Here is a 27973-nt window from a genome sequence, read left to right as displayed (position 1 = left end):
CCCTCCCAGCTACTCACATCATTGTTTGGAATGATGAAGAAAGAATATAGACCTGGGGTCCTCAAACTACGGCCCGCGGGCCACATGCGGCCCGCGGAGCGCATTTACCCGGCCCGCCGGGTGTTTTTGCCTCAGGACATCCATGTGTTCCGAAAGATGCTTTCGGAACACAAGGATGCCTCTGTGAAGTCCCTGCGGCACGCGTTTACTTTAAAAACGCGGGGACCGCCGGGAGCAGGCGCACGCAGCGATGTCACTGACGTCCCATGCGTGCACCCATGGCAACCGAGCGCGGAGGAGCGGAGAAGCAGCGAAGAAGCAAAGAAGCAAAGAAGCAAGGACGCAAGGACGCGCGCTGGAGGTAAGTGTTTACCAGCGGCGCGTCCCTTCGGTGTTCTGACCACCGATCCTCCGGTCCTGCTATGGCCGGAGCGGTGGTCGGAACACTGAAATGGGGCAGTACACAGGCATACAGCCTCCAGCCATACTGTATAGCTGGAGGCTGTATGCCTGTGGGGGAACATACTGCCAGCCCCTATAGTCCGGCCCTCCAACGGTCTGAGGGACCGTGAACTGGCCCCCTGTTTAAAAAGTTTGAGGACCCCTGATATAGACAATAAATCACAGTACTTAAAAAAATGATTTCAGTAGTTCACTATTTTATTACTACATTTTGTGCTTATAACATAATATTTACATAAATTACATGACTGTGTCGTTCCGACTGATTATTTAATTTGTATCCCTTCAAAACATTTGTAATTTTATTAAGGGCTGTTAAATCACCTGGCACTACAATTACTTTATTTGCCTGGTTATTGTTTCCAGCTCGACAGTAAAACTAGTTCCATGACTGATTAAAATTATATTAGTTAAAATATCATAAAGGCGGCTGAAGCTCTTAAAAAGACAATATACATACAGAATATTTTAGACACAGTTGTTAATATAAGCTGTTGTTGGTTTTAAGTGACAGGTCAACTTTAATCATGAAGGCGGTTTCCCCTTCAGAACAATGTTTGTCTGATGTAACCACCTGTCACGTATCTGGGGAATGTAGCACATCATGTCAGCACTGGTATGAAGATGAATTCATATATCATATGACTCACAGGGGATTATATTAGCGGAACAAGTATTCATCCTCTGTAATACCTTGTAACAACTATGCTTGTGCGATTGTGTTTGCAAGTATTTTAGTTACATGGCACATATATGAATAGGTGATAATTGTATGCCTTGTGCATATATATATGTATATATATACACCGATCAACCATAGCATTATGACCACCTGCCTAATACTATGTAGCTTCCCCCTTTTGCCACCAAAACAGCCCTGACCCGTCGAGGCATGGACTCTGCTAGACCTCTGAAGCTGTGCTGTGGGATCTGGCACCAAAACGTTAGCAGCAGATCCTTTAAGTCCTGTAAGTTGCGAGGTGTGGCCTCCATGGATGCATCCTGGTGCCAGGTGTTCTCCTGGTAAGCGAAGCACCCGGTCATCCATGTGATGTAATAGAAAATGTGATTCATCAGAACAGGTAGCCTTCTTCCATTGCTTCGTGGTCCAGCTCTTATGCTCACGTGCCCATTGTAGGTGCTTTCGGCGGTGGACAGGGGTCAGCATGGGCACTCTGACCAGCCTGTGGCTATGCAGCCCCCATATGCAACAAACTGCGATACAGCGATACACTGTGTGTTCTGACACCTTTCTATCAGAACCAGTATTACCGTTTTCAGCAATTTGAGCTACAGTTGCTCGTCTCTTGGATTTGACCTCACGGACCAGCCTTCGCCCCTCACATTCATCAATGTGCCTTGGCCGCCCATGACCCTGATGCCGTTTCATCACTTTTCCTTCTTTTGTATCAGTTTTGATATTTCATTAATAATCCTCTGTTGTATAGTTTTGCCATAAAATTTAGATCATAGTGTTGTAATTGCTTTAGCTATTTGATTTTAACGATCTTATAACTAGATGCACTACTACAAATCTATCAAGTTATATATTACCGTCTTGTAGACGTCTTTTGGACAGGGACAGATAATGTGCATTGACTTTGTTCTCTGGCAGATGACTTTAGGGCTGCTATATTACTGGGCAACTTGGCTGGACGTACCCCAGGGGCAAAATGTTTCCAACCTTAACCACCCCATAAAAATGGCTTTTCATTTATGGGGATTGGAAAATGGAATGAACAACCATGGAATAGCCAATGTCTTCTTAACATCTCAGGATTATTATACATCTTTAACTAAATTAAGATTAAATGTTGTCAAACTGCATTTTATGCATCGCCACTATTATTCTTATTTACATTTATGGTTTGTCTTTTTTTCCATATCTGCTTAAAAGTAAGATTGTACCTTAGATTAGGTTTTATGCCACAGAAAATGTTTAGCAAATTGCATGCTGTATTTTTTTTTAATTAATTTATACAATAATTTATTTTTATTCTGTTTTTTTTTTAAATCCAGTCGTCATAATACATATCTATTAAATTTGTACGTTCACTTTAAATAAAGTAGGCATGTTCTGCATATGGAATGTTACCTAATCTTATGACTCATCAGTTTGACGAGGAGGAGAATATACCGTCCCATTGCTTTTTCTTTTATAAACAGCTCTTCCAGACTCATTAATAACGAGGAACGGAAATGTTAGTGAGGATCAGAACACAATCATTTTTTCCATAGGTTAAATGTGTAATCTTCCTAACTTAATCTCATCAAGGAAAGGGTAGTTTGGAAAGCTCTAGAAACATCTGCTTCCTGAGCCCAATTCCAGTTTGTTATAATAACTGGCCTGTTGATGTGTAATATTGCTGCTGTCTGCGATGGTAACCAGACACCTAAACAGGTTTATGAAATCAGACAGAGAGGTAATACCGGTGCTCGGTAGAGGTAGAGCTAGCTTCTGAAATTATTGATTACCAGAAAAGTGCTAGAAGGCCAGAACTGGCCATCGGCCAAGATAAACCCCCCTGTTAATATTATCGCCAAGTGTCCTGATCCAGTGGCTTCAGCGTACAGCCATATCTGCCGATATAAAGTGTCTCATTGTCGTCCCCAGGCCATTTTTTGTGTGCAAAGTGTTTATCACTAATTTTGTATAGCAACATTTTCATGTAAAATGACATGTTCAGAGAGATTTCAAACAGGTCACATACACAAGAAAGCAAAGGCGTATCCTGGCCTAGGGCAGCATATTTGAAGAGGTAGCCATCCTATTGGCTGATCAGGGTCCTCAAGTTCCACTGCCTATTGGGCAGGTTGCAATGGAGATCTTAGATCTTAGAACTGGCCTATCAGTGCCAGAGATAACTATAACGCTGTGGAAGGGGTACCTTAGGATTTGGTGTCACTCCTCTGAAATCACATGGGTTCAAATCGTCCAATAACAGTTTGCCTTTCACCTTATCGCAGGGTCATATGCACATAGATCAGCGTCTGGAAACATGTAGACTTTGGCAGCTCTCATGATGGAGCCTACCCTGTCTGTAACATTATAGACTGAAAACAGAAATCCGTTTTTCCAACCTAAAAATAAAAATGTTTCATTCTTCACACAGAATCGTTGAGCCTCTGGTATTTGCCATGCCTGCCTTTAAAACAGTTGAAGCTATTTTCTATTAATTACTAATCCAACAGGTTTAAGCTTTATGATGCCTCAAGGTTGAAGAGAATGTTATACATACTGAAGGTTATTCACATATGACGCTCGTGATAAAACAATCCTGGAGGGGAGCCAAGTTCAGGTATTCACCAATTATCTCAAAGTACATGGAGTGTTTCTTTTTAGTATAAATGGGTGGTATAAAAGGGCAAAGCTGTTTATGTGGGGTTTCTTGTTTGGAGATATTAAGCAATAACTATGCTGCCCCCATTTAAAGAGGTATTGAGAAAGCTAGTTTGGTGATTAAAATGCTTCTGTTGTATTGTTAGAATAATAGCTTAAAGCTGTTATGCAAACCAAAAACAACAGTGTAGCTCTAAAAGTGCGGAGGGTGAAGCACTGATCAGTTTCCCAGGAGGCCCCAAAAAGTGCATCTCTGCCGTCCGTGTTGGTCTAGACTTCTTTTCCCATAAGTGCACCTGCCATGCAAACATAACGTGACAAACAACTGTATCTATTCATCAAAATGGTGACTTACCAGGAACGGCCGTAGTGTGTGATGCCCCCTAAGAAGGATCCAGAGATCTGTGCTGGACGTGAATGTATCAATATACGTTTGTTGGATTGTGTATGTGTAAGATGGCCAGTTTGTGCATATTATTTTGCCGTATTGTAAACAAAAAACAAAATACTGTCTGCGCTTCTCACCCTAATAAAGTTGGCAACAAATATATAAACATAATATAAATGAGAGGTTTTGGTTATATGAATTGGCCAAATCATAATTAAGCTCACCTGCCACGTCAAGGCACATACCAAAACCTTATTAATGTGTTGGGGGAGGTGCAATTAAACCTCCTCCCATTTAACCCCTTGACAGCAAGCTGCAACCAGACTGATGAGGAGCCAACACACTGTATTTGCAGCATGCTCACACTGTTTGGTAGGCCTCATATTATACATTTGTATTATTTGAGCCTGAGACTAGCTTAGCGCACCAACATTTTTTCTTTTCCCTGTTTGCAGTTATTTGAGGTTGTTGGCTCCTCATCAGTCTGGTTGCAGCTTGCCGTCCAGGGGTTAAATGGGAGGCGGTTTAATTGCACCTCCCCCAACACATTAATAAGGTTTTGGTAGCAGTATAAACTGCTTTGTGTGCCCACTATGTAGGAGGTGAGAGTAGGTTCTCACCCTATTGAGAGTGTGCCTTGACGTGGCGGGTGAGCTTAATTATGCTTTGGCCAATTCATATAACTAAAACCTCTCATTTATATTGTGTTTATATATTTGTTGCCAACTTTATTAGGGTGAGAAGCGCAGACAGTATTTTGTTTTTTGTATACATTGTACAGCCAACACACTGTATTTGCAGCATGCTCACACTGTTTGGTAGGCCTTATATTATACATTTGTATTATTTGAGCCTGAGACTAGCTTAGCGCACCAACATTTTTTCTTTTGCCGTATTGTACATATCTGTATAGTCTGTTAGTGTGCTGGTTTGTCTTTGTTTTTTTAGATAATATAAAATTTGAATACACATATTATTTTTAGAAAAACTGATACAACTTACTCTTTTGGACGCTGTTAAGACCATAGTATGTATGGATGGTACTGTGTTTTTATGGAAAGCTCTGGGCAAACATCCAGCTTACCCAGTGGATACATTAGCCCTGAACATAAATTACAAACAATGGGGTCTATGCCCCATCCCAAAAGCCACACACGACCGTAAACCACCAAATCTTCCTCCCGTACAGATGTTTGCTATGTTTTATTTAAATGTGAATACAGTAATTAAAAATAAGAAATGTTAATGAATTCTTCTTGTTAACATCCAAAATAAATAACATGTTACAATATATATGTATGTGTGTATGGCTGTGAGTGTGTTTATGTGTGATGCTATATGTAAATAAACAAGCTTGTATCCATTTACAAAGTACGTGTTGTACAGTAATACTATCTTGTGCTTCCTGTGGGACAACTCAGAAAGAAACCCTACAGCATTTAGGGAAATCCCATGGAAAAAGTAAATAACTGCTTAACAGTAATATAATGTAGCACTGTTTATTTAATATAAATGTAAATAAAGATGGCAGACCTGAAGGTGATATTTAGGGAATAAATACTCTTTGGTTGGTTGCAGAACAAATGAAGCTATCCACTTTCATAAGACGACACCTCCCAACAGTCCTGATGTTCATGGGACACCCTGGGTACTTTTGAGAGACCCTCTGACCCCTAAATGATGGGAAGCGTCTATGAACCTAGTGCATTTCTCTGGACAACAAAGGCAAAATAGATACATATATCTGATATGCAGCTGCCAAAAACATATCGTGCGAATACTAGAGTTGTTCTCAAATGGAAAATGACACAATACTTTTGAAAGCTGTTTATATATATATATATATATATATATATATATATATATATATATTGCAATCTTGCATTTTTAAGTTAAAATGGCAGTTTAATTATAATCATACTGTATCTGGAAATTACAGTTAGATAGCTCTTGTATACTTTGTAATTTGGAGAGGTGTACATCTTCCCTACACTGCAAACAGATTCCTTATGTGTTTATTTTTTATTGATTTATATAGCGCCATCATATTCGGCAGCGATGTGTCATCAAGGAAATGTTTTGGGCAGAACAGCGATAGTTAATCCTGGCCCGGTACACATACTGGGCATTCCCTGCTTAACTGCAGCAGGAAAAGAAGGAACACCTATTCCTAGGGGCATTGCATCTAACACAAAAATATATATAAATTATTCAAGTAGCCGTTAAATACACAAAAACATGGTCTGTTTTCATTCTTCAGTGAACAAGTTTGAATGATTTATTACTACATAAAAGAGGCTATGAGCTGAAGTGGAGCAGGGGAGGAATAAGCAGGGACAATAGGGAAAAGAGGGGTTTTTATCTATTGCACTTGATTATTTAAGGGTTTAACATCACAATGTTTAAGTGAAACAGTTTCAATAATAGAAGTGTTTTTACGCCCATTGAGAACCTAATCTGCTTTCAGAGTGATACATAAAGCAATATCCAGGCTTTGTAATGGAAAAGGGCCAAGCTAAGTCAGGGTGCCTATAAGACCTTAACGTATTCTTGTGCTTACAACATTCTACTTGCCATTGTAAATCATAGAGGTAGCCAAGCAGTTACATTTAAAATAATAATGGACCTGCCTCAGTGTTTGTAACACTTGTCGTTTCTGTCAATGAAGCTTTTTAGCCCCTCAAAGCTCTGATACATTCTGAAGGTCAGAAGATTCACGCAGAGGCTGCATAAGCACGGATCTGGCTTCAGAGAGCTAAAAAACTTTGGTACGCTTGTAATACAGAAAAGGGCAGGTGTGTCCTCTATATTTTATATTTAGTGTGATGTTGCAGCTTCTGTGCTTTGGCCAAATTAAATCCATACAGTTTGATAAGAGCATACCTCCCAACAGTCCTGGTTTTCGTGGGACAATCCTGGTTTTCTGGCACCGTCTTGCTGTCCAGTGAAGATGCCCTACTGTACTACTTTTGTGGGAATTGGGGCACATGATCCTCTGATCTGATCCTTGTAATGCTAAGCACCTATTCAGGTATACAATACAGCCTCATGTTTATTGACATGTTTATTGACAGTATGTATCTGTACGTTGATATGAATTAAGGCAATTTGTTCATTGCTGCCACCCAACATATCCGCAGCCATAATGTCACCCACTACGTTTAAAGTTAGGGCAGTAACACTACCCCTCTGCCTGGTTTGAGCTCTCTATTAAGGAACATATAAAGTCTGTACCCCAAAAACATGTTACAGACCGCACTCCCAGCACAATAAGTGATTAGGTATCAACACATACATGATGGATTCATGACTTTTTCTCATGAACCAACAATGTGATCATGTTGCCAATGATAAAAATACATATGTTTATTAACTTGATTAAGTTTTTTCATTTATTATTCATTATTTTGATACCTAATGCCTTATTTTGCTGGGAGCATAGTCTGTACATACTTTTTTTTGGATATAGTCTGTTTTGGCTCTAAGGGAAGACCATTCAGACATCTGCTGCATCTGTATTTAATTTAATGAAGTCTGTATCATCTCACCTCCTTCTGAGCAGCCAAGGGGATTCAATCTGTTTTAATTGACTACCAGCACGACTCAACTCAAATGTCCATGAATAAACATTTAGAAGTGTTTCATAGAAACGTGCTGCCGATCGGCAACTGAATTGATGGAGAATATTCTCTTTTTTCAAACACGTTTTATTTATAAAATCCATTTTAGTTTGCTTCATGTAACCATTATTGATAGCAATCTGTGTAACAACATGCATGCTAAACTATGGTCCCTGGTGATTCCTCTATCTATGGTATCACAAGGCACTAGATGGTCTTATCAGTACATGGCAGTAAAACTAAATATACTATTCAAAGGTTGGGACAAGTCACAGATATCAGCCAAATGCCTGACATTCCATACTTTGGGTGGACAGATATTTATGGAAATGTGTGAACATGGACCTTGGAACACTATGGTCCTCACACCCATAGTCCAAGTAACAGAAAGCTTCATCAGCCTCAATGAGTAAGATTCTTTTGATATTACAATTTGAAATTTGATTAATTTTAAATTGTAAACACATTTTACATGGAGAGCATTAGTCTGTAGCTGCAGTTATTGGGGACATCGATTACGTGAATCACTGAAATGGCTTAGTTGTTGGGATAACTGGTAGAGAAACAGGACAGGTTCTTCGAAGTCAAGATTATAAGAACCCTACTGATCTTTTAAGATCTTTTGCTTGCTATACTGATGATTTTCTTGTATCATCATGAACATTTTTGAGGAAGATAATCTAGTTTGCAAGATACAAAATGTAATTCAATCTTGAGTAAACTATGTTACTATGTACTTATTCAGTTCACCTACAAATGCTCTAAAAAAACACTTAGTTCTACACTTGGGAAACATATCTTTCCATGAGAACTAGCCGTGTTGAATATAGAAAGTACCAGTTAATACCTGAAGTTTTTATTAAACTAGATACCTAAATAAAAAACAACAGAATGCATGTGCATACAACTTATCCAAAGATCCTGACAGCCAAAGGCAACTTTAGTCTATTGGCCAAGTCCAGAAACATAACAATCCAGAAATAAAGCATAAAGCAATAAAGAATATCCCAACGGGTTCTTTGCGGCCAATCAGCAGTTTGCAGGGCTAAATAAAAGGGACTATATGTAAACTCCATATAAAAATCCCTGAAAAGCATAACGTCAGAGAAAAATGGCAAATGATACCATGTCACCTCTTTGGTCACATAAAACATGTTGGTGGTGACCCAAACTATTCACATAAAAGCAGCTCAGGAGAGATTACTTCTGGTACCCATAGGAAATACCCCACATTTCTAAATATTCTTTCATTTCATTTGTGCCCCTCATTATACAGAGGTCAATAACATTTTCAGAGGAAAGCTTTCCAATAACATCTATATAACTTCAGGTTCAACAAGAAACATAAATGGCTCTTGTAAATGTTTAACTAGTGAAAGCAAACAGGCAAACAGAATTTCTAAAAAATTACCTGGAGTCGAGGCAAATTCATGGTAATTCCACCTTTCTTCAAATAAGAAACGCTTTAGAGACATACAATATACAAAACAAACATTACATTTTAAATGGAGATATAACATGTGTGATTCTCAGATTCTGAATACACTGATAAGTGAACAAGGTAATGGCTATTAAGTTGGTCAACCACAAAGGCAACAGAGTATTCAAGTGAAGTAGAAGGATATATTTTCTGGGGCTTGTATTGGGTCACTATGGACTATGAAGTCCATAAACCCAAACAACTGCGAAAGGCAATGGTCATAGCACTGCATTATAGTAGGCCTCACAAAAATTAAAAGTCTTCCTGTTAAGAGCTACTACAGTACCCCAAAATATGTTTTACAAACTCGTATAGGTGCGATGATCAGGTGTCCACATATAATGTATAATGGATCAACAGTACAGTAGGCTTGATGTATGGCATAGGCTTCAACTCATCAGTGCCTTTCACTAGAAACTCACAATTTTCCCATAGTCCCATAGGTGCAAGTGATGCCTTGTTGATTCACAATATTCACTGGTTATGATTTGTCTTGTTGAATAACATGACCCTATACTGGGTCTTTCCTTTGTTTTTCCACTCTCATGATTCAATTTTTACAAGTAATGCTTACAACGAGTAATCACTGGGTTATTCTACATGTGAAAACTGTGTGATATGGTACTTTAAAATGTGTGTTGAGTATGTCCATTGTTTTTAACCTCTGAAAGATAATGTAAGAAATGGAGATATTTTTCCAACGTATCATGTTTTATCTTCACCATTAATATAAAGACAAAGAGAGCTAATGGTGGCCATATTTCCAATATCCAATTGATTATCGCAAAGGGTCATGGGAGTTAAGGAAAGAAGTTTAGGAAACCTAACTCTTTTTAGTATTTGAAACCCAAGCTTTAACCACAAGGTTTCCACTAAAACCAGTTCCTGTTTTACCACAACTGTCAATAATGGCCCCATAAAGTTGCCCCATCAGGACTGTTAGATGCATAAATTAATATTGTCCTCTAGTATTAGTATAACGTTACTCCCTCCAGGAATCATGTTTGAAACCGAAATATGTTGAAGTGAGAGAAATCATTGAATCACCATCCTACAAACTGGATCTTTCTGGACCCAAGAGCTCTTTATTGGACATCATTGAATATTGTTGCACAAATGTCCCAAAACATGTAAGTATATAAATATTAATAAATCATTTCCTTTTCATCGGAGAAAACAAATGGAACAAATACACATTAAGGTAATTTTTAAATACATGCCACAATGCTGTTTTGCAGGCCCAGACTGGCCATTTGGCCCGCTGGGGATTTAACTGGTGGGCCAGTGGCCGACAGGGCCGGATACTTACTGACACTCAAGCAGCAGATCGGTTCCTGCAGTAGAGCCTCATGCCGTGAGAGTATAAAACATAACGTGCGGTTATACGCATCCAGCCAGCGGCCACACATACGTCATTAGAGGGTGCTGGCCTTAAAGTGCCAGGACCACTTAGTCTCCCCCAGTCCAGCCCCGCTGTTTTGTATACCCTATACATATTCCAGATCCCAAAAGAACGCTTTCTGTGGCACCTTGTTAAGCAAATAAGTACTGAAACAAACAGGAACCAAACTATAGAATATATTGTACAACAAAGGAATTATTAGATATATATAATATATATAATATATATATAATAATAATTTGATATAGTTTTACCTTACCTTCTCCTGTGAGAATTTTAACACGACTCAGGCAAATTCTCTGTGTGTCCCACAACAGGCAGACTGTAAAAGTAAATCAGTGCAGGTCAGAGTATACCTGTTCATATGATCCAAGCCACCAATAGGCTATAGAAATAACTGAACGCAAGGTCACAAGAGACAAACAAACTGAAAGGTTTAAAGCCGTATTGACATATCGCTAGCATTATGCTACTGACTAAATCCAGCTTAGCGTTAGGTGCTTGAAGTGAGTGAAGTGAATTAGAACAAGGATTTTGCAGAACCCCCCCATGTACTTGCAAAAAGAATACCACAAAAATCTTAAAGGGACTGTGTAGCTATCATATGTATTGATGGCGAGAGTGTACCTTCAACACAGAATGTGGCAGATGCACGCAGTGTTGATTCACATGTATCTGTATGACTTGTAATAAATCATTAGACTATATATTCTGGGCACACAGCTTATATTTCCTTCTCTACTGTTCAGATATACCATTTATTTAGCCCCCCCCCCCCCCAGTTTGCCTTGTTTCTCCTCTTATGTCCCTCTTGTTATCAAAGATCCAAATGTTTGATGGTTTGGATAATAATTATACATTTTACAGAAATGAGGTACACGTTACGTATCAATCTTACATCTATGTTTAAATCTATCTTATCCCCTACAGTTTGTACATTTTCAATACCAAGCGGCCATCTCTTAGGAAAGATGTACTCATGTGAGGACCAAACCAGTAAAGAGGAGGCGGAATTAGAGATGACACAGACATTTAACATGGGCCATCTTTACAATGCTCTGGGCCTAAGCTTACTATAGAGGCTCACATCAGCTATCCTTGGTCACCCTGATTACCTATTACAGATGGAAGGTATGTCAGGCACAGTAGATGGGGGTTGCCAGCATTGACTGCTAACCTATTGACCCCTCCATCATGTTCTTTCACCAGTGTCAGGATATGACTTTATACTCCTGCACCTGGCACCAGGAGATACACAAAACCCAGAATCGCATAGGCTTGCCCAAGGTCCCAGTATGACCAAAACTGTCCCTGGGAGCTGGCTCACACACAAAAAAACCCTTAATAGGTGTTTTCAGTCCTGTGCCATAGGTTCTTACTCTCAGTGCACATGCTCATTCCTTGACAGTACCCGCAGCACATCACGTAACCTCAGTCTGTCCTGAATATTTCCAGCTAACCGTCAACAAGAAGAAATCTGATGACTACCCTTTGCTACAGCAATGTCAAACACGTTGGATTCAAAGCAATGTACAATCCAACTTCAGGTTTGAAAGTATTGCAATGTACAGTGATAAGATATGGCACTAGCGGTTCTCAGCCCAAAATAGAGATGGAATTCTTTCTGTCTTGCTCCCTCCTAGACTGAAGGGCAGGGACTTCCTCTACTATTGTACGACTCGCCTTGTTCCATTTACCATATTACAAATTCTGTCCACGACATTCGCGCTTATACATTGTCAAAGCTCCAAGAAAACCATCGCTGACCAGAACACATACTGATGTTAAAGAACAAGATATTTAGGAAAAGCATAACACATAAAACATATAAAAATGGAAAAGCGTATGGCGAAGTTAGCAGCATCCAGAATATTGCAAGCGACTAATTATGTAAAAACAAAAAGTGGAATATTTTAATCTAGTATTATCTATACATTGTCTTATTTCAATCTTATTTTCTGTTATATTCTTCACACACACACTGCCATCTGGTGGCTCCCCTTTAAAAGGCACCCTACCATTAGGATGACAGGAGGGCTAATGGCAAAATAAACAACTTAAAAATATTTATTATTATTATTTGTTGTTTTATATAGCATCATCAAATTCTGTAGCGCTGATTAGAATAGGGTAAACCAATCATTTACCACAGGTTTTGCATTCTGCTTTAACTTTATTTCTCCTTCAGGAGCAACAATGAAAATTAAATCATTTAAAAATGCCCTATAAAGTAGGTAATGAACACTAGTCATAGAACATTAAACAAAGCGCAGGTTAGGCTAGGTTATAAACTTGTCCTGAATAGGGGAGTAGTCTTCCTTCTTTGCTTCCTCAGGCGATGTCATACACATTATTATATTAAATTATAGTAGCATTCATTATTTTACATAGTTTTCTTGGTTTGATTTGTTTGGGTTTGTTGCATTTGTTTTCTCAGATTAGAAGGAAATTATTTCCTTTCTATTTTGCGCATGGTGCTATACGTAAGCGTCTGTTTATTAATATTTATATACTTTCATGTTTGGACATTTCTGCAACAATATTCAATGATCTCTAGTGCGTTGAGTCGGGGTTATCGTTATTCCTAGTGCTAGCGACTACGTCCATGGGAGAAGTCCATTGTCCAATATGTCCAGTTTGATCCGCAAATGTGCAAATTTCTTGTTTTTCAACATTCTAGTATATTTAACTGCAAGTTGGCAAGTTTAGCTTCAGTCCAATAAACTGCCAGCTATGTGCCCTCTAGGGAATAGACACAATCATCAAAAGCTTTATCATATGCTTTGCCACAGCTTAAAACCCCAATTTTAAAAGGACACTGGTCAACTTTACCCTTTAGACGACTGTTTTGTTCTAATGACTTCATTATCGGAGATATTAATTATTAAGTCAAATATGGAAAGGTTTCTCATAATATAAAGCACATTGATGGCCAACTACCTAAAAAATTAAAATCCGTATGTGATCAGGCAAACATTGGCACATTTTTTAACCAGCTACAACTAAGAAAAGTGTGCTAATGCTTCACAGACCAAACCTAAAAGTTAAAAAAAACCCAGAAAGTACCAAGTAAAGTAGCTGTAAGAAATCTGATACGTATTCTTGAACATTATCTTCTAATTATTGTAGCAAAGTAGTAAATATTTATGTAGATTCACCCTCAAATTAAGTTTTAAGGGGGTGGATTCAAATAACAATTTGCCTTTTGGGCAATGCAGGTCTTTTTTGGTAAAGGCTTCATAAAAGAATTGGACGAGTTTGTGGGAATTTATCAAGGCTCAACAATCAAGAAGGTTTTTTGGAAAGACAAGGAAAGTAAAATAAAGTGTGATATCTTCATCTAGTATTTTCTGTTCATTGTCTTATGTCATCTCACATTGTAAAGGGTAACATGGATCAAGCTTCTGGCATCGAAATAGTTCATATAATGCTTTGAAGTCTTTTATTGACCAAGTTTCAAATAAGTATAGTGTTATTTCTCCTCTGTCCTTTTGTTATTTTTTTCATTGCAAGCTTTCAACCCCCTTCCAATATTTTCTTTGTTATATGTTTTACACACACTGCCACCTGGTGGCTACCCTTTAATTGGCACCGACTTAAAATCATAAGGAAAACAGGGGGCTAATGGCAAAATAAACAACTTAAACATATCCAAAACTGGGAGTTATTAAAACATGGTATACATATAGGTGTTAACAATAACTTTATTGCAAGACCACATGGTTTGCATTGTGCTTTAACTTTCTTCATTACTCCCTAATAATGTAAAATCAGTGCCTTATACATAAATATTTATATTGAAGGTGTTATATAGAACATTAAAACAATTGCAGGTAAGGCTAGTCCGTAAAGGCTTTAATATACCAATTGGATCAATTTATGGTAATTTATCAAGGCTCATGAGTTTTTATAGCAGGGAGTTTTTGGAAAGGCCAGGAGGAAAGCGAGGAGAAAGACCCTCTTCTTCAGTCAGTCCATACAAGGACAAAGATCTTTCAGAGACTCCTTTGGCAGATACTTTCCTCCACATTTAGGAAAGCCACAGCGAGGCAGAGGTGGTAGGACAGCTCCAAATCCATTCTTTACCAGGCAAGTATGTGTGCACCTCCTTTCTAGTTAGATCCAGGCAGCAGGCCTGTCCATTTTCTTCCTCAGTGGTTCTGTTTTACTTCCGAGTGTTGGTTGTTAGATATGATACAGGGTTAGCTAACAGTTTTACCAAACTCCCTTGCAAACAACAGTTTCTCAGCCTTTCTAATTTTCAGATTCAGAGATAGGATTGGTAAATCAAACAAAGCAAACCTTTGTCAACTGGCTCCAATAAAACAAGTTGAATACTTGTTCAGTCCATCTCCTGCAGCCTTTCCTTAAAGAAATACTAAGACTCCCTTGATAAATTGAAAAGCGTTATCTTATTGCACCATCACATTGGATGGAGAAACTATATCTGAAAATCCTTATCTTATGGTTCTGGTGGTACCTTTCCATTAGTGTCCATGGAATGGGGTAAAAGGCAGTTTACCTGCGTGCCCTTTGGTGTATCATCTGCAACCCTGTTGTTTATTTTTAAAGAAAAATATAATAATAATGAAGCCAGTAATGTATTTGTTTAAAAGCAGGGGTCTCAGTTTAATTATCTGGACAACATTAAAGTTATGTTTTAGGATGTTTGGTCTATTCAAGAAGATGCAGATAGGACAATAAGTCTAATGAGCTCATTAGGTTTGTCATAAGACAGTTGTGAGTCTCCAATGTGATTAATTGATGCAAATGTTATGATTGTGATTCTCTATGAATAAATTGAATAAATTGCAATAAGTTATTGTCTCAAAACACAATTAACCACATCCTTTTGGTCATGCAGTTTCTAATTCATATTAGGTGAGAAGTTGTTTCAGTTCTTCCTACAAACAGTATTAGGTTATGGGAATAACAAAAATTAGTTATTATGGTAAACTTCCTGGTGCACAGCCCAGACAGTATCATCAAGTCATAGAAAGTTAATGTAGCTTTGACCTGGCTTTTCAGACGCACGTTCCTGTGGATCCGATACTATAAAGAATAACAAATCCAGATATGGAGTTCTCAGGGAAGTCTTTGGCAGAGCTAATGCCCTTTGGTCAGCTAGAACAAAATACAAAAACAATCAACGCGTATAAACGGTTATGTATAAAATGGGTTTTTATTTCTTACCACAGCAACCACTGCAATGCTTGTGCAACCACAACATCATGCCATATTAGTGATAGGATGACAGCTGGTATTGAGATACATGCTCAGTAATAATAAAAGGGATGAGACAATTCTTTATTAGAACAACAGGCAAAAGTGAGGCGCTGTTATGTGTAAGCAAACAATTAGCCTGGTTGCAGACATGATATTGTCATATGATTCTGTTCGCATACATTTTATACAAACCTTTTGGATTTTTCCCCTGCTAAAACCAACAAGGCAACCTATCAGCACAGTCCACTAGTGTCACATGACTAGAGACGAGAAGAACTGTCCATAATCAGACATAGTAAAAGCACTACTGCTAGTAACAGATAAAGTGTACTAGTAGAGTACGTAGAATAGTAACATTCAAGGAGTGGACATTGGCTGGTAGAGCCAGTAGAGCGGAATTTTATTTTGTTTGCTTCTGGTGAGTAAGCATTTTGTGTAAATAGTCTTCCCGTATTTCTGACTTCCCTTCAAATAAAGGATTTGGACAGCATGCTTTGGCTGCTGTAGCGTAGTTTTAGCTCCAGTATCCAACTTTGACCTTTTACTTCTAACATGTTAATGATTTATGTTGCCTTCACTACTACTGAACATCAGGAGCATATTTCTGATAAACAGTGCAATGCCTGTTCGGTTGTACATTTCATACACGCACATTTTATGTTAGTGGCTTGTTTAGGCCTAGGCTGACAGTGGCAGGTCTAGGGGGCAGATCATTCTATTGAACGATTAGGCTACTCTGTAGACCCCTTACTCAATGGGCAAATTGGTGAGATCGGAGATCTTCATTGCAACTGGTACAATCCCGCTACAGAGCCTAGAAATCAAACTACAGCACTCTATATATATGTTTATATAATATATATATATATGTTTATTTTATATATGCATATATAAAAACCTTTATTGTCTGTTTTTGCCATTCTCATATGGCAATTAAAAAACAGCCTCAGCTTAGATCATTTCCACTTATATCACCTTTTTCAAAAACCTATCCTGATATGTGAGATCACCTGCATTAGGCCCTTAAGGCTGCCTGACGCATGTAATAACAGATCACCCTCCATAAAGCTGTCCATACAGCAATACAGAACAAGAAACAGGATATAATGGGCAAACTAAAGGATGTATATTGTGAAGATGTATATATAGGTTAACAAGGCTAGGAACAGGAGCCTTAATGGTAAGGTGACCCATGCAAAACATATCCAGTTGGACTATATTAAAACACTCCTTTTCCAACATGATGGTATATTATTACACGTACACCCAGTTAAACGAAGCATCCGGTCACCCTACTCATAGGGACTGCTCGTGTTTATGTGAAATTTTATAACATACGCAGCCTTGCATTGAGCCGGATCACAATGCTTTATCACATTCCTTTAACACTAAGCTACGAGATTCCAGAAAACCCGGAGGGCAGAATGAACTCCACATCATACAGAAGACAAACATTATACAAGCACCCTTTCTGACATATCACTTATTGAAATGTAACTTATGAATCACAATATAGACAATGGGAATCTATGAGAAATGTTGAATAATTTAATATTGAAGATAATGCATAATGTAGAACCCCCTATTTCACAAAATGCTACTCTGTTATTCAAAGTAACAATATAATTTGCGGTTCTAACTTACTGGCTCGATCCACATTCCTTGACTCCTACCACACTCAAAAATACATCCATGCTGACATCATTGTTTTTCTTGGAGCGCTGTCATGGAGGTTTCACGTGACTTCTGCAGGTGGCATAAATGAGTAGTAACATTGATGCAGCCCAGACACGGCCATACGGTTTCAAAAAGCCTGTTCTGAGATCATGAGTCATACCATTACAGGTCCGAGACAAGTGAGGGTATATTTTCAGTTTTTTAAACTATACTTTCATGCAAATAGCACTATAGTATAGCTACAATCAGGGGACGTAGCCGGTGAAACGTGTGTCGGGTTATTTATTCCTTTTTTTCCTAGTGATCGCTGGGGTTACGGCTAAAATGCCTCGCTATAGGTGGTAATACTTCTTTATATAATTATAGTCTATCACTACTATCCGTATTACGCAGCTAGATTAGGGATGGCATGGGGAGATTAGAAATTCCTACCCCCAGAACAAGTCTTAGGTTTTAATGTAATACATTTAATAGTTTGTAGCCCAGCTCTCTTTTTAGCTTTGTTTCCGTTGTTCCCCTGGTAAGTGTAGTATTAAAAGTTATGTTTTAGTTATTAGTCAGGTGTTGTATTTACACTTAAGGTCACGTGAGTTTGTGTACTTGGTCTTCTGGTCTTAAGGAAGCTTTTCCCTCATAGATTTTGTCTTTTCATTTTGTGCAGACATGCCAATGATTTTCTATGTACATTTTTAATTGATTCTGTTTTAAACATACAGTATACATGAATGAACGGTATATAGATATGGCCACAGTGGATCCAGGCCCCCAAGGAGCTGTTTTTGTGGGGGGAGGTGGGCTGGTTGCCATCTCCTCATAAAGACTTTGGTGGTTTTCCATTTTGGGGACCAAGAAGATCCAGTTGTCCTGTAGCGTTTCTAACCGGGGTGCAAGGAAGAGGTAAAATATACTTACTGTGGATGCAGCGCAGTATGGCCGGCGTACCCAGGGCAGTTTGGTCCGCATACCCAGGGCAGTATGGTCTGTGTACCCAGGGCAGTATGGTCTGTGTACCCAGGGCAGTATAGTCCGTGTACCCAGGGCAGTATGGTCCCCATACCAGTGTAGAATGGCTCAGAGGGTATCCCAGATTACAACCACCTTTTAGTAATGGAAAACACCACATACAGTGCAGGTATCCAATTTCATAACCCCACCCATGCATTAATAACATGCCATACCCATGCATGTGCTCCAGTTTACAGCCTCTTGCACAGTAATAACATGTAATGCCCAGTGCATGTACCCCGGCTTATACCCCTCCCTGCGCAGTAATATTATGCCTTGCTCAGTGCCTGTACCCCGTCTAATACCCCACCCTGCGCAGTAATAACATGCCATGCCCAGCACCTGTACCCCGGCTTATATCCCACCCTGCGCAGTAATAACATGCCATGCCCAGTGCATGTACCCCGGCTTATACCCCTCCCTGCGCAGTAATAACATGCCATGCCCAGCGCCTGTACCCCGGCTTATACCCCTCCCTGCGCAGTAATAACATGCCTTGCCCAGTGCATGTACCCCGGCTTATACCCCTCCCTGCGCAGTAATAACATGCCTTGCCCAGCGCCTGTACCCCGGCTTATACCCCTCCCTGCGCAGTAATAACATGCCATGCCCAGTGCATGTACCCCGGCTTATACCCCTCCCTGCGCAGTAATAACATGCCATGCCCAGCGCCTGTACCCCGGCTAATACCCCACCCTGCGCAGTAATAACATGCCTTGCCCAGTGCGGCTGGTGGCGCGAGGTGCCAGGAGGGTGCGTCTCCCACGTGCGGCCCCAGTGCGCGCGGCTGAGTTGAAGAGGCGGCGGGGGCGCGCGTGCCAAGCTCAGTCCGTGACAGGAGTTTTTCACCTGACGGAATTTGCCGCTTACTATCACCCACCAGCCATTATATCGCCGACAGCCACCGAGACCCGCTGTGCCCTCCAAGGGTGACTTATCCTCCGCTGCCACCTTCCCAGTGACCAAGGACACCGCCCACACCTATAGCAAAGTCGCCATAAGTTTGCTGTGGGCTCACCCCTTGCTGGGGACACCGGAAACAGCCCCGGTCTGCACGGTTACTTATCAGACTCGTCACCCATTCACCCCTCCTTCGTTTTTTCGTCTATAGGAGACCGAATGCTTGCCACCTGTGACCTGCGCTCCTGCAATCTTTAGCCCTCCTTGGCATGATCCTTTCCCGGTTTTCCCGGTGACGAAGCAGGTCCCCTCGGTGTCCCCGTGGCTTCCAGGATCATGTCCTGCTGCGGGGAGTATCAGGTAACGCGTGACGCATGTTCTCAGCTCCATGTCTTTATCACACGGCGGGGGGGCGCATTAACCCATTCCGTGCGGGCTCACGTGCATTTATGTGTGCCCTTGTAGACGGTGTACATTTGCAGTGCCGCCTGATCTCTTTATATCATGGCTGTATGACGTGTGGCCACCGGGTCTGTTGCTGTAGTAATCAGGGGGTTCTGCCATCATGAGGAGGGGGATCCCCACACATTTCATCCTCATGGTGATATGGGCACCCGATGTGGGTAGTAGTGCAGACGGAGTATTTGGGGGTATTGGCTCCGCACATACTGCTTGTTATCTTTGGTTCGGGGCTCCATTTACTTTCATCTTCCAGTGATGTGAATTTATTTTTTTCACCAGAGGTCGGTTGTATGTGGATTCCGATGTCTGTGTTACAAGCCATGCCCGCCTGTTGGGCATTTGGTGAAATATGGGACACATATAGGGTCTTATTTACTAAGGAGGGAGATGGCAGGAGAGATTGTAGGAGGGCTTTGGCCTAATCTCATACATAAAGAAGGCCAATCCCGTTGAGTTTCTTCTGCGGGGGGGGGGGGGGAGTTTTGTTGACCCTGTAATGTGTTGTTAAATCAGTGACATTTAAAAGTCAGTTCTGCGTTGTGTTTGGTTGGCAAATGCAAAAGTATGGGATGCCTGATCATTACACCAACAGGGACTTCTTTTATGATATTGCATTCTAAATACATAGACATTAATATGTAGTTGACCCCCTTTGCATTTATTACAGTTTCCACTCTTCTGGAAAGGTTTTCCACAAGATTTTGGGGTGTTTCTGTGGGAATTGTTGCCCATTCATCCAGTAGAACGTTTGTTTGGTCAGGCACTGATGTTGGACGAGAAGGCCCAGCTCTCAATCTCCGTTCCAGTTCATCCCAAAGATGTTTGATGGGGTTGAGGTCAGGGCTCAGATTCTTCCACACCAAACTCATCCAACCATGTCTTTATGGTTTTGTGCACCACTATATGGACAAAAGTGTTGGGACACACCTTTTCATTATTGAAATCAGGGTTTGGGCTAGGCACAATTGAGGAAAATCTTAATGATCAGCATGACTGTGCCCAAAGCAAGGTCCATAAAGACATGGTTGGATGAGTTTGGTGTGGTAGAACTTGACTGCCCTGACCACAATCCAACACCATTGGGATGAACTGGAACAGAGATTACGAGCTGGGTCTTCTCATCTGTAAGAAATTATGACCCTCTTACAGGGATATTTTTTTAGGGAATGTGTGACGAATAAAGCACAAGCGTATAGAAAAATGAATATTGATACTGAATTAGGTTACTGTTACAGGTTATAAAACATATAACATACACAAAACATTTGATAATTATACAAAACAAAAGGGATACTTAAACAAATTCTTGGGAAACCTTGCTCAACTCACAGGCTTCTCCCGAACGACATCTTGCGCAGCTTCGTTCTGAGTCTCCTGACCCAGGACACTTCTGTTCACTGCGCTCTTCTTTCTCTGTCTCTTCTTTCTCAGACTCTCCTTTCTCTCTTACTCAGACTCTTCTGACTATTGCAGCCCCTAACTAGCCATCCCAGAATTCCTTGTACCTCCCAGAAAGTGGTTCACCCAACCCCTCTTTCCAGAGATTTCCTGTATGACCCAATTATGGAGGAGACAGGTAGTCTATGCAAACATGCACACAGTTATGTTAATATACATCGGCTTCAGTTGTCTGACCCCCTGTGGGGTATCCCACCTCTGTTGGAGCCTTTGTTCCAAACCCTTCGTAATGCATTACTATGCAAATTACCTTACATTGTAAAACCAGATATCTCACCTTTATAGAAACCCAAATCGTCCCCAAAACATTATGCAATAAATGTAATGTCCCATTTTAAAGGCACCCTTCATTTCTTACACATCCAACATCAATGGCTGACCTCACAAATGAATGGGCAACAATTCCCACAAGGAATGCAATGTCATAAAAGTCTCTGTTGGTGTAATGATCAGGTGTCCCAATACTTTTGTCCTTATAGTGTATATCTCACCATTAATTTATTCCTGTACACAGCATTCATATCTATTGGGAACCTGATGAATTTCACGGAGCAGTGCTTTTTTATTTTTTTAGCAACACCTTCCTTAAAAAGGTGTTTAAAAACACCTATTGGTTTAAAAATAGCATAAAAATATTACACTATCATTTATTTAACAAATATAGGACAGTTATTGCATATATGAAATGCTTACACGTTAAATGTGCAATACTTGTAGGGTGGCCATAAATCACACACAAGACACCCATTGGATTTTGTAAGATTGTAGGCGTCCTGTTTAAATTAGTCTTTTTTTCTCAGCAAGGTTGCATTTTTCCTAGGAGGTTTTCCCAATGTGGTAGTAAGGATGGAGCCGGTACACACAAACAGTCTGCAGACATTTAATATTCGTTCATCTGCCCTGGAGGGTTTCCCAGCGCTCTCCAGTGAAATGAGTTATTTTGTTTTTTTGTGGATTAACCAAAAAGGTCACAGCTAGTCCATTTTAGCTTCACAAATAAAGATATACAGCAGACTGGAATGCCTTTGAGTAAAAAAAATAAATCATATTCAGGACTTCTTTTAGGTGAAATGTGTCACGTAATAAGGGCATCTGTTCAGAGAAAAAAACACATCTTAGTCTTTTGTACTCCTTAGTGATATTAAACTTAACAATATCATTCAGATATCCTTTGATGTAAAAAAAAACCATTGGACTTTGGACACAATCTGTTTGGAACCACTTATAAAGCTTTAGTGCTGCTGTTCCAGACATCCTAGATGAGTGGGATATGTTTGTATTGTTGTGTTTGCCATTGATCTTGTTTCCTCTGAGCTAGCTTTCACATTTGTTGTGTGCTTGGCTTGCATGACCTCACTTTGGGATCTATTCACAGAATTATTAAAGGGACACTCCGGCCATCATATGCACTTTAAGCTGATCAGTCCATTTAAAGTTTATTGAGTTCCTACTGGGTAATGTGCATTATTGTGCTAAAATGCTAATTATAAATTAATCTGCATTATGTGCTAATTATGCATCTGCGTCTTTTTGGGTTCAGCCAAATGTATCTCTACTTGCGCCCATGTGGTGCACTAGGCTTGTGGCAGCAAGTATATCACTTGGCAGGGGGGTGGTATGAGATGCTCCTGTGCGCATGCACAAAAAGGAGCCCCACTTTGGTTTGATAGAAAAAGTTGTAAAGTTATGTGAGCTTCCAAGGCCTTCTATTTCGGCTCGCTACTATAAAATCATAGGCGCATGTGCTCAATAAAAAATGGTTCAATGGTGAGGGGAAAAATATGCCATTAAGGACCAAGCCCCCAGGCTTGCATTATAACAATTATCTTCCATCTGCCGGCCCACAACACCGCTAAAGATTAAGGTTCTTTGGTGCTTACGGGCTCACAGCTGCAACATATTCAGTAAAGTGGTTGGTGTAACCGGCCACTATGTCATAACAGTGGAGCGTGCCCAGGTTTTCCATTGTCCAATATTCCATTAGCTGACGGTATCATTTGCTGAAATTAATGGCGCAAACCTGTCTGCGCAGTTGGGGAAGGATGTGCCAGGGATCGGCATCAGGCGGCTCGGCTAACCTTTATTGTGTGCAGCCCCCTGATCCCCAACAGGACAGACGTTCTCCTCTCCCATCCGCAATCATTTTGAGGTTTACCTCTAAAGCATCACACATTTACCTGGATTTGCATGACTTTTGTATGTAGGTATATGCAAAGTACTTTTTTAAACGTGATAAAAATCAAATGATAATTGATGTTTTTTTACATACCCGCTTCAAGTTTGTACTTATGAAGTATTTAGCCTGAATTTTTCCTTTGCATAAAAAAATAAAGCACAAATAATAGGCAATATTGGAATTAATATGTTCGATTGATTCTTTTAGGTGACCGAAACACAAAGACAATGGAGACCCCTGATTTACAGGAAATGTACAGATATTCCTTGGCTGGTTGTGTTTTTTCTTTTTTGTTCTGGTTTGGTAAGTGCCGATTAACTTAATGTATGACTGATTGTAAAAATTTACTCCATTACTTCTGTAAAAACCTTGTTAGAGATAAGGGACATGGTTATAAAGAGTAATTGCGTTGCAAAGTGCTAAACTTGCATATTTCATCATGAAAACAAGAATATTTAATGGGAAACACTAAATAAATAGATGCTTCACTGGTCCCTGAAAAATAATTAGTAATGACTACCCCTTAAAATAGCCACCAAGTATAGCTCGCTTTGCCTGTTTAAAATATATGTGTATATTAGACTCAGAAATCACTATAGCATCAGAAGCAACACAGATAGCTTTCTGGCTCATCATAACAATGCTACATTTATGGCTACTAATCACCATGCTCAGTATGACCTATATGGGTTAGAGTCCTTACTGTCATGCATTGATCAGAGCTAGCTATGTAGATGAAATGTTTAGCGGTTCCAACTCTTTGCTTTGCTTAAAGTTATATATAAAGAACCGGGTGCACGCAAATGGGGGTAACGTAAGGTAATGTAACTTATTTGCTTCTCTACCTTAAATTCCTAGAGTGCTTTGGATCTTTCTGAGTTTAGCACAGCCGTTGTTGAATAGAATAGAATTTTATGTAAAAAGAGACCAATATACTTATAAAAAACAACCTAGCCAGGATAAACAGGCATAAATAAAGAATGCTTCACCATTATATGATATATATATATATATATATATATATATATATATATATATATATATATATATATATATACTGTATATATAAATGCATATGTGCATGGTACTTTTAGTATTCTCTTGAGCTATTTTGTCCACGACTGTTCATTTTACATTGAGATATTATGCATGATTCAATCGCCTTTCCTATTTGCAAATTAATTGGAACTTTATGGTGTGAGCTGAAGTATAATTATTTTCCATTCTGTAATCTTAAAAAAAGTCAGACTTTCCACTACACATTGCCCTGGAGACAACTTTTTTCCTATGCTTTGGACAAGCAGGCAAGAAATAAAATAGCTATTTAGTCTCTTAGTGATAAGGATACTACCATGATTTCTTTGTATGTTGGTAGTGTCTGTTTTACTTATTTCTATTTGTCTAACGCTTATCTGGTTGTAGTTAATATTTAGTACAAATTTAAAAAACTTAACAAACTTACTTATTTGTATGTCTCTATCTAGAATCCTTAATGCACATTAGAAAAAGTGTTTTCGTCTCATTGTTGCTCCCTATCCAGTTTGATTGTCTGGTTTCTTCAGCTGATTCAGTGAATTAGACACGATTTTTGGCTAAGATCCGTGAGTACCTGTAAGAGATGAAAGCTTGGTCCTCTGTCCTTTACTGTGGGATAGCTTGAAGCCCAGAGGTCGGTATGGCGTGTAATGTGCGTCTTACACAAGCAGTGGTGGTTTGGCAGCCGCAGGTAAATGCACCTCAGACCCATCAAGATTACATGCCAGCCTAAAGACCTGGGGCTAAAATGGTAAATTTATTTGGATATTGGCCAAGGCATCAATACCCCAAAGGAAAAGGTGCTGAGTGAGCAGCCTAGCTGTGTTTTATGCTGTATATTTGCTGTATATTTGCGTATATCAACATAACATGAATCTAAACATTAATAGAGAGAAAAATCTCTCTGTTGAAAAATATCTTCAAATGAACTATATAGTGATAGAGGAATTTCATTGTTTGCTGTCTTTTTTATAAAAGCCTTTTTTTAACAGATGTTCATAAGTGGCTACGCGTTAACAGCTGGAGCCGCCGAGAGACTCGTCTTTGGTTATGACAGTTATGGAAATGTGTGTGGAAGAAGAAACTCTCCTCTACCAAATGCTCCTTTTTCGGGACAGGATATGACTAATCGGAAGTATGTATGACAAAAACATCATTTATTTTTCCAAATAAAATATATTATATTTGTTTGCATCCTTTACAGTTAAAACGCCTCTTTCTGTAGGCATAACACCTATAAACATGTGACAAGGTCACATCGATATGTGGAAATAGATGGCTTATCTTAGTTAACTACCTAGAAGAGGTAGCCAAATATTCCTGCCTGCTATGATGTAATGGTTGTGTTAAAAAAAAAAAAAAGCAAGTGGGCTGCTAGCTTATTTATTGAATATTGAACTCAACCCATAGCTAAAGAGTGCCTATCCTGTGATTTGTTATGCACAGTTACGTACATTGACTTGGCTATACATATACATATTGACAGAAAGGGGGTTGAGGCTTTTAATATAATTATTTATTTTTTGTTACTTTTGTTATTTGGCTTATATATATATATATATATATATATAGACAAATAATTGAAGGAGTAAATTTTGCCCCTGCTACCTTTAAATCTTGTGATAGGGTGCACTTTTTTTTCCCCCTAAACTGGGTGTTTGTGAATAGTTTAACTTTTCCTGAAAAAAATATAACGGTAGCAAGACTAAGAAAATTGTCTTGACTCTAGGACTAAACTCATTAAACCGGCAAATTATGAATTAACTTAACCTATCCTGATAAAATGTATCCATGGATTTCCCTGTGTAAATTGTAAAGCTATTTATAACCTATAGCAAAAATTGGCTTTGCTTCCCCATAGGAAAAATATGTCTGGAACTCTGAAAGGGTTAATCAATTAACCTATAGCAGGCTACAGTAAGTACACATATGAAATAGAGGTGTATTCACCTAATGTTTATGTTGACAGGTATGTTTTCTTCTTCGATTCGTGTAATCTGGCTATCACAAACATGAAAATCAATTCCACTGCCTTGTGTGTATCAAGTTGTCCTCAGGAGCAACTTAAATCTCTAGAAGACATACAGTTATTTGCAAAGAACAACGGTGAGTGAAAAAACCACGGACATTTGAGTTTTATATATTTAAGAAAACATTTTTTCAATATTTATTTTCTAGAGCATCCACTGATACTGTGAGCAAGATGTATAATTCACAATTGTTATTTCTTTAAAAATGTGAAATTATATATATAAAGAAAAATATTTTATCGTCACCAATTCAATTGGCGGCTAACATCCATTTATAAGACCTTTTATACAATCTAGAAGAAAGTGAAACTGTTGTATCGTGAAACCTCAATAGATTTATTAAATGTTGCAAATGTCTACATCATCTCCACTTGGTCTAACATTATGTTCACATATGACCCTTTACCGAAAACCACGCATTTCAGAATTACACAAACATGTTTGCAATAATGAAGTAACACAAAAGTGAACGATGAAATATCCAAACACAAAAATGATGATCAATATGGGACTAGTTCATGGCGATCAAGTGAGGTAAACCAAAATAAGATAAAGTGCCTCAGGACGAGGCTGCCATCTAGCTACACATAGTGTGCCCCATATTATTATTATTTGTTTTATATAGCGCCATCATTAACAATTGTTTAGGAATGCAGAACACCTTTTTTGTTGATAATACATGTGTTTTTTCTTATTTTATGTAGCTTTAGGCCTCACTGGATGTAAAATAATTGTGGTGCTGGCACGAGAGGTAGTTGATGCAGAATACCAAGCAGTTTTGTTGTTAGTGCTATTAGAAGCTTCTCGGGGTCTGAACTTTAGGCCATTGGTTCCCAACCTAGTCCTTAAGGAACATAGGGGACAATTTTTATAATGATCTATTGTGTTCCACTATTGAGATACATATAATCTGGATCATATATGATATACTGTGTTACACCTGTTGCAATATGTGTATTACAGTACCTTTCCTTAGGCTAAGTTTAAACATAGAGCATGGCGTGATACAAGGCAACGGTGTTTACTAATTTTTTGTTGTTTTTGGCTTATAGGCTCACACCTTTGTGTTTATAAACTGAACTACACACAATATACAAATCACCCAAATGCCTTGGAATGGTGCCCAGTGCTCCCAGTGCCATCAAGGTTAGTATTGCCTGCGAATAATCCTTTCAGGAAATTAAAGCGCCGCTAAAGCATTGAGCATAAAAATAGTTGAACAGGCTAAACTATTTTTTAAATAAAAGACATGTTAATGCACCTTTAATATTTATGTGAGTATTATTTTTGTTTTGCTTTTTTATGTAGTTAT

At 39.1% G+C, this 27973-nt stretch overlaps 1 protein-coding gene across 1 annotated transcript in view; it reads left to right on the top strand.

The window, feature by feature from the left end:
• The first annotated feature begins 266 nt into the window (after nt 1-266).
• Nucleotides 267-27973, top strand: part of LOC149288388 (choline transporter-like protein 3) — a 55243-nt gene continuing 27536 nt past the window's right edge. The window contains exons 1-6 of the mRNA XM_089491607.1: nt 267-361; nt 5769-5838; nt 23804-23899; nt 25624-25766; nt 26601-26737; nt 27714-27807. Coding sequence (XP_089347733.1) covers nt 267-361; nt 5769-5838; nt 23804-23899; nt 25624-25766; nt 26601-26737; nt 27714-27807 — 635 coding nt within the window. The remainder of the gene's footprint in view (nt 362-5768; nt 5839-23803; nt 23900-25623; nt 25767-26600; nt 26738-27713; nt 27808-27973) is intronic.

Source organism: Sceloporus occidentalis, unplaced genomic scaffold (assembly GCF_023333645.1).
Source record: "Sceloporus occidentalis isolate IW3139 unplaced genomic scaffold, rSceOcc1.0.p SCAF_51, whole genome shotgun sequence".
Taxonomy (NCBI): domain Eukaryota; kingdom Metazoa; phylum Chordata; class Lepidosauria; order Squamata; family Phrynosomatidae; genus Sceloporus; species Sceloporus occidentalis.
Note: the sequence above shows the minus strand (reverse complement) of the source record. Positions and strands in the feature narration are given on the sequence as shown.